The 7593-nt window shown below is 53.9% G+C and overlaps 1 protein-coding gene across 1 annotated transcript; it reads left to right on the forward strand.

Moving 5' to 3' along the window:
- The first annotated feature begins 1391 nt into the window (after window positions 1-1391).
- TREH (trehalase) lies at window positions 1392-7508 on the forward strand. Its single transcript, XM_015812915.2, has 15 exons — window positions 1392-1478; window positions 2253-2353; window positions 2649-2796; window positions 3412-3499; window positions 3581-3681; window positions 3807-3899; window positions 4086-4202; window positions 4366-4488; window positions 4591-4640; window positions 5334-5534; window positions 5726-5943; window positions 6364-6475; window positions 6669-6781; window positions 6993-7046; window positions 7143-7508. The coding sequence occupies exons 1-15, from the start codon at window positions 1447-1449 to the stop codon at window positions 7323-7325; spliced, it is 1734 nt and encodes a 577-aa protein (XP_015668401.2). The 5' UTR covers window positions 1392-1446; the 3' UTR covers window positions 7326-7508.
- Window positions 7509-7593: the final 85 nt, after the last annotated feature.

The following is a 7593-nucleotide window of genomic DNA, read 5'->3' on the forward strand; positions in this document are numbered from 1 at the left end:
AGAGATGACCTTGGGTGGTGGGTGGGTGGGTTGATTTTTTTCTTTTTTTTTAATTATTACAGAATGAGATGGGAGCATCTTTTTCTATACCCTCTGCTTTTGTGTCTGTTGTTAGAGCTGGATGAGATCATAGAAACTAGACACAAAAGCAGATGAGTTTGATTTGGGCATCTCATTCTACTCTTTATTTTAAATCCAGCTTTATTTTGCTTGCACAGGACTGGCTGAATCTTGCCAATTAAAGAGAGGCACCGTTGTGTCCAGGATCTTTGTCTGGGTATGAGTTGTTTCCACCAGTAGTCTGACCTAAGCTGTTGGTGCAAAACATACCTCTGGACGCTACTTCTGGGGCACAATCATTTGTTCCCTGGCAGGATATGAAAAAGTCAAGTGGGGTCACAGCACCTTTGCAATGAAAACTCGTGGTATTCTCTAGGGAGGGAATGTTGGAGCAGCCAGAGGGAATCTCTCTGCTGCAACTCTACTCCTTAGGCAACATTCTGGAGTCCTGTGCGAGGGTGGGGGGATGGGGGAGGGAGGATAACACAAAGATACAGCCTTGCTGTATTTTAACCAAGATGTGGGGGTGGCAATGTTTGGAAGAAAATAAGTCAATTTTCCCTTTCTTGAAACTGGAAAATTTGGGGAACATACTTTTTTGTTCAATTCTAGCAATGTTGTATTTCATTGATCCTTGGTTCAGTTCAGACCATGTCCAGTACGAACAGTGAGGGCTAGAATTTGTCAACAAGGGGTGGGGTGGGAGGGAAGGATTATTTTTCGTTTGGAACTGGGAACTGGCAAATGTCCAGCAGAGCTCAGATTTTGGCACAGCGTATGTACACAAGTATATAAAGGAACGCTGTGAACCTAGTGTCAAAAGTGCTGAATTATAAAATTCTGACTTATTTTTAAGAGAATTGGCTCAATAAAAGCTCACTGGGACCTGAACTTGCTTCAGACTCTTCACTTGTACAGCATGTCGCTCTGGCTTGCATCACAGGCACTGAGAGCATGTCGAGAAGAACAAGCCGAGCAGAGCAGAGCAAGGCTGACCTGCGCCATCAAGCTCTGAAGCTGCTCTTTGGGGGCAAAAAGAGAAGGGGCCCAGGAGAGGAACATTGCTCTGCAAAGGGCTGGGAACGTTTCCCTTCTTTCTTTCCAGGCAGCTAAGGGCCGGGACAAGCGGTGGCAGGCATAGCTGCGGGGGCGGCCTGTGGTTGGGCCTGGGAATTTTCCAGGCCCTGCCCTCCTCTGCGTAACAGCCCTGGAGCAGCCCTGCCCAAAAAGCAGATGAAGAGCTGGGTGTGAAACTGCAGGCTTGCTTTGTGGGCATTGCCTGTGGAATGGTGGTGCTGCTTGGCACCCAAACTCTCAGCTGAAATGCCAGGTCCAGTGGGGCGCGGGTTCCTGGTCATCTGCGCAGCTCTGTGGTGGTGGCAGGTGATGGCAGGCAGCCTTCCACCTCCATGTGACAGGTGAGCAAACTGGTGGGGCACCTTGGGTACAGCTGGGGCTATCTGAGGCAGCATTTCCTGTAAATTGCCTTGACGAGGCAAGGCCTGACAACCCTGGTGCCAATCTTACCAAGCCACAAAGTGCGCCCAGGGAGTTTCTCTCTGCCACCAATCATCCTGGAGGATAAAGGAGTGGGAAGGACGGGTTAAAGGAAGAGAAAAAAAGAGGGTGACTGGACATGTTTGAGGGGAACAAAGTTTGTCCCCAGTTGCTAATGAAGAAGCTGCTGCTTCAGCAGTCTGTTGAGGCTCCAGAATTCTTGTATGTTTTCTGGACGGAGCTGCTTTTACTGATTAATGATCCACCCAGATGGGTACCCTGTACCGTAGCTGGTTCTTCTGCAGGACAAGAAGGAGGAGCTATTCTCAAGAAATGGCAAGGGTGTGCATGCTCAGAGTTCAAGGGAGTGCCCTGCCAGCTTGGCAGCAGACTCTGGGGCCAGGGTGCCCACAGAGCGGCTCTTCCATGCCCTGTAGGGAGAGGGAGCTTGCGTCAGGGAAGAGGCACCTTGGCAGCCTTGCTCAGTGTTCCTGGTCCAGATGTAAGGAAAGGAATGGAATTCGCTACCCAGAAGATGCTTGGTGTTTGGGACCTTGTCCCTGGGGAGCCTGGCTGTGGGCATCAAGGAGCAGCTGCCCCCTACCTTGCAAAGTCTTGGCTGCTGGTGGCACCATGATATTGTTTCCCCCAAGGGCATTGCTCCTCTGCAGAGCAGTTCTGCTCTTCTTTTCCAGCCACATCTACTGCACTGGAGAGTTGCTGCGGCAAGTCCAGCTTGCCAGGCTCTTTCAAGACGACAAAGACTTTGTTGACATGCCACTGAAGTCCAATCCAGGTGAATGTCCACCCCTACAGCGCAGTCCTCTTCCTAGTGCCAGTCGCCCTGCTTTCATAACAGCCCAACCACTTGGAGAGACGGACCTGAATGTAGAAAGTGGTTGTATGCAGAGGAAAGGCTGCTGGCCCTGCTGGTGCTATGCTCAACCTGAGCTTGCCAGCCAGGTGCTTCAGCTGCAGAGCACAGGCTTCCTGGGCCTGAAGTGTGCTAATGCAAGCTTAGCCCCTCTTCACCCCTCCACCCTAGAGTGAACCTTGACCAGATCTGCTAGATCTTTGTCCCATTCTTCCAGATGTGGTTCTCAAGCAATTTGAGGAATTAATGAATGCCACACCCAGTGGGGCCTTATCCAAACTGCAGCTGGCACAGTTTGTGGAGGCTCACTTCTTTCCTCCAGGGCAGGACCTGGAAAGCTGGATGCCTCCAGACTGGACAGACAGGTACAGTTACACCTGGAAGGGGTATGGTGACATATTTCCTGCTCTCGGAGATGGCACCATACTGCCCCGTGCAGTGTATGAGTTCTCAACTAGGATTACATTTCTAGAGCACACTGACCACCCTCCAAGATGGGCATTGGCTCCTGGCCCTATTCTGCTTTGGCATGTTGGTCTTTGAGATCCTACAAGCCCACCTATTACCTGAGGCCACTATTGCCACTTCCTGGCCTCAAAGATGGGCCCTCCCAACTTTCTGGTCAGAGGGCCCTTGACCCTGGCAGCCAGCCAATAGTCAGTCCTCTATTTCTGAATGGCCAATCCCCTGTCTCTGGGAAAGCCACCAGATGCCCCCTTTCAGACCAGTCCCCTCCCCCCACTGTGCTCCTGGCCTGCCCCCAAATTGCCTGGGAATCTCTGCTCTGTGAGGTCCGGGTCTTCCAGGGCGCCTTGCCCTTTCTTTCTTGCTCAGGGTGGGAATGGAAGCCTTTTTCTTCCAAGGCCTTGGGGGCACTACGCAGATTGCAAAGTGCGCAACATTTTTCTCCCTAAATCTTTACTGGGGATTGACATCACATCTTGAATGGCTGCCTTCTGAACCTCCTGGGCCCGTTGTAGCATCCCCCTCCTCAAGAGGATTTCAGATGAGAAGTTGCGGTCCTGGGCCCAGGTCCTGAACGCCAAGTGGAAGCAGCTGGGCAGGCGGGTAAGTGCTAAAGTTCAGCCATTGGGGGATGCAGAGGGAGGCTACCGTGCCCTCAGCAGAAGCTGCTCCATTTCCCTTCAGGTGAACCCCAATGTTCAAATGTCTCCTTGGCGTTACTCTCTGATCCATGTGCCAAACCCACTGATCGTGCCTGGGGGCCGGTTCCGTGAATATTACTACTGGTGAGACATGCAGAGGGCTGGTGGGGGACCTTTGCCCCAACCCACAGGTTTGGCCAGCAGAGGCCCCTTTCCCTCAACTCCCTTCCCGCATCCACACATGGCTGCCGCTTTCTTTCCTGCCACAGGGATTCCTTCTGGATCCTGGGAGGCCTCCTCCTCTCCAACATGACCGCTACAGCCAAGGGCCTCATCCAAAACTTCCTCTACCTAGTCAGCAAGTGAGCGTTGCCAGGAAAGGCAGGGTTGGGAAGAGGTGTTGCTTCTCCTTCTGCCTCAACTCCCAAGGAGCAGAGGGGAAACCTGCTGGGTGGGCATGGGCAGCTACTCTGCTAGCCTTGAGGGGAGCTGGCGGGAGCTGGCCCTGCTGCCAATCCTCTTCTGAGCCATGTGCTTCCTGAGAGCAGATTTGGGCACATCCCAAATGGCGGCCGGGTGTACTACGAGCGTCGAAGTCAGCCGCCACTTCTCACCCTAATGATGGAGAGCTACTTGAGCTACACAAACGACACTGAGTTTCTACGGCAAGTATCTTTGAACCAACTGGTGACCAGGACTCTTGGGCTGCAGTTCAGCTTGCAGAACTGGCCAAAGGCATTTCACACACACACACACCGTCCATCGCTGTGGCTAATGAGGAATTTTTGCCCTCCCTTCTCAAGGCCTTCTCACCTCTGCCTTCTTTAGGGAAAACATCCACCTGCTCGAGGCTGAGTATCACTTCTGGCAAGACTACCGGGCTGTCAATATCTCTGTAGGGGGCAAGCGATACTCCCTGAATCGCTACAATGTCCAGGTGGGGGAACCCAGGTGAGTGGCCCTGCAGATATGGTCCTCTTCCACTAACTGGCCATTCTTGGTATCCAAGAACACCTGGATCCCCTTCAACCTTTCTCCCCTTCCCCCCACCAGACCAGAGTCCTACATGAAAGATGTCGAGCTGGCAGTGGGCTTAGAGGAAGGTAATTGCCCGATCAGGCTCCTGGTGAGGGGAATGGCTTGGAGAAGGCGTTGTGGAAAGGATCTTGATGTAATGGCAGAGGCTTGCCAGCTAAGTATGAGCAGCAGAGCACACAGCAGAAAGCAGCACATGCAATTATTGTCTGAATCAGCACAAGAGAGCTTTCAATCATAGCATGTACAACAACAATCCCATTTCATTCTGCCCCAGTCAAACTCCCCTTGAACAATTTGACCATTTGTGGGTATCACATCTTAAGAAGGGTTTAGGAAATCAGGTCAGACATTAGAGGCAAAGCACAGGGCATAATTTTTTAACTAGCTGAAAGGGTGTCTCACACATAAGAGGACGGGGGCTCTTTTGTGTGATCTCTGAAGGCCAAACATAATCACAGGAAGGTAATTGCCCATCAAATGTTAAGGAAACCTTTTCATAGTAAGAGTAGTTTGGCAGCGATGAGGGTATTGTGCTTCATGGGCATCTAGCCATCCATCCATCCACCCACCCACCCACCCATTCATCCAGGGTGCTTTAATGTGAATTCCTAGACTGGCTGGGAGTTGCCCCTGGGAACCTCAGGGCCTCTTCCGTCTCTAGGATCTGAGGAATGGCAAGCAACCTGCCTCCTGCCTGCAGCTCTTGTGGGCAATGTCGGAGGCCGCTGCTTCCTGTTTCATCACTTGTTTCCCTGCAGAAGCCCAACAGGGCCTTTGGGCAGAGCTGCAGAGTGCGGCCGAGTCAGGCTGGGATTTCTCCTCCCGCTGGTTCTTGCCAGGCTCCCCACCACTGCAGGACCCACTGCAAGGCACCAGAGTGAGGGGAGTTGTGCCGGTGGATTTAAATGCCATTCTTTGCAAAGTCGAGCAGCTGTTAGCCACTTTCTACCAAGTGCTTGGTGAGAAATGGGGCAAAGGGAGGCAGCTGCCACCAGCTCCCTCATTGGGTGTGTGTGTGTGTGTGTTGCCTCTTGCTTGATGGCTGTGTGGCCGGGGGAGGCTCACTTGGCTCTGGGGCCCTGATGAGCTGCCTGTCTGGGGCATGGAGGGCAGGCCTGCTCTGAAGGAGGGTGCTGCTTGCCCTCTCCAGGGGATGGTGAGAAAGCGAGCTGGTTCTGGGCTGCGCGGAGGCAGCGGGTGGCTGCCGTCACTGCTGTCCTGTGGAATGAGGATGCTGGTGTCTGGCTGGACTATCACCTCCTCCACCAGAGGCACAACCGGGCCTTCTACCCCTCCAACCTAAGCCCCCTGTGGACTGAGTGTGGCGTGGATCTGCCCAGGACGGAGAAGGCACTCCACTACCTGGAGGTAAGAGGCAGCTGGTGGGTGGCCAGAGATGGATGCTGCCTGGACAGCTGGTGGGGAGCTGCTGAGGCAGGCATCCCACAATTCACCTGGACAGATCCTGGCTCACTTCAGGGGGAGCACTCCTAGTCTGGGGGGAGGGAAATCACAGGCAGCAGAGAAAAGCTCCTTGCCTGCCTGCTCTTCCCTCACTGCAAAAGCCCCAACGTCCTTCTTGAGGGGGAAGCCAGCACACCAGTGGGCAGAATGGTTGGCAGCACCAAATGCTGGTTTCTCCACTATAGAGACTGAACATTGCTCCCTAGTTGCACCTTGTGCCAACCCCTGGAATCAGGGCCAGGCAGGATAGGGCATCTCAGGGCAGCCTTTCCTCTACCCACCATCACTGGCTGGAAATGCCCTCTTCTTTGTGGGTGCCTGCAGGAGAGTTCGGCCCTATCCTATGCTAATGGACTGCCCACCTCCCTGACAGAGACGGGACAGCAATGGGACCTTCCAAATGCTTGGGCCCCCCTCCAGCACATGGTGATCTTAGGTGAGGAGTCCTTCCAAAGAGTCTGGGGTGCTTCACTGTGTCTGCGGTTCGCCCTGCATCCTGCCTTTCCAGCTTCTGCAGGAGTCATTCTCCTGCCCTGTTCATCCAGGCAACTCTTCCTGCCAGCCAAATCCTGCAGGGCAGTGTCTCCCTGCCCTAGGCCTCAACTGACAACATTGCCCTGCCCTGCCAGGTCTGGCTAAATCTTCCTCTCCCCGGGCACGAGAGCTGGCCTTCAGCCTGGCTCAGCGCTGGCTGCAGATGAACCTGGCTGTCTACGAGAAGTATGGAGGCATGTTTGAGAAGGTGAGGTGGCCTTCCTGGGCATCTGTCTCTTCCACAGTTTCCCTGTCTTCCGCCACCACCCCCAGGCCATAGCTGGCTTCTCCCTCATTCCTCCATCCCTCCCCAGCATGGAGCCTCCAGTGGAGGTCCTCTCCCACGGACCTCTATGTGCTGGTCCTCAGGGTAGCTTAGCCTGGAGCAGCCATCATTGCTCACCCCTTTTCCTTTCTAGTATGATGTCGAAGGTGATGGGAAGCCAGGTGGTGGTGGGGAGTATCCAGTGCAGGTAAGAGGTCTTGACAGGTGACATTCCAGAGGGAGGGGGGAGCAGCTCCTGACCAAAGGGACCCACTTGTTTGATCCTTCTCCGGTCTCTCTGCAGGAAGGGTTTGGCTGGACGAATGGGGTGGTCCTGCAACTGCTAGATCTGTATGGAGAGCAGCTCACGGCTGCCAGCTCTCTCTGCTCTCCCTCCTGGCCCTGGATTGGGGCCTGCCTTATCCTGGTCCTGTTCTCACAGCTTCCTGGATTGCTCGGGGATGGACCTGTCCAATGGGAAGGGTAGCCATCTCCTTGGCTTGGCTCTCGAGATCCTCTGATGGGTGTGGCCCAGCTTCAGCAGAACAACTGTGGGTGTGCATACCCTGCACAGCCTGTAGGAGAACCCTTCCCTCCTCAGTCATCCCTGGCAGTGTGGCCAGACGGTGGTGCATATGCATAGGCAATAAAGTTCTCCGAGTACATTGCCAGCATTTGTCCTCACTGGCTGGTGTGCTGTTGTTCTAGGGCAGAGTGAATACAAACATAAGTACTAAACCAGCCTTAGTCCCAGC

Source organism: Protobothrops mucrosquamatus, unplaced genomic scaffold (assembly GCF_001527695.2).
Source record: "Protobothrops mucrosquamatus isolate PMUCROS unplaced genomic scaffold, P.Mucros_1.0 scaffold115, whole genome shotgun sequence".
In the NCBI taxonomy this organism is placed as follows: domain Eukaryota; kingdom Metazoa; phylum Chordata; class Lepidosauria; order Squamata; family Viperidae; genus Protobothrops; species Protobothrops mucrosquamatus.

What these genes read in the sequence shown, in the direction of transcription:
- TREH (XM_015812915.2), top strand. Translation starts at nt 1,447, where the DNA reads ATGGCAGGCAGCCTTCCACCTCCATGTGACAG. An exon ending in AACGACACTGAGTTTCTACG is followed by an intron (nt 4,203 to 4,365) that starts GCAAGTATCTTT and finishes TGCCTTCTTTAG; the next exon opens with GGAAAACATCCACCTGCTCG. An exon ending in ATGGAGGCATGTTTGAGAAG is followed by an intron (nt 6,782 to 6,992) that starts GTGAGGTGGCCT and finishes TTTCCTTTCTAG; the next exon opens with TATGATGTCGAAGGTGATGG.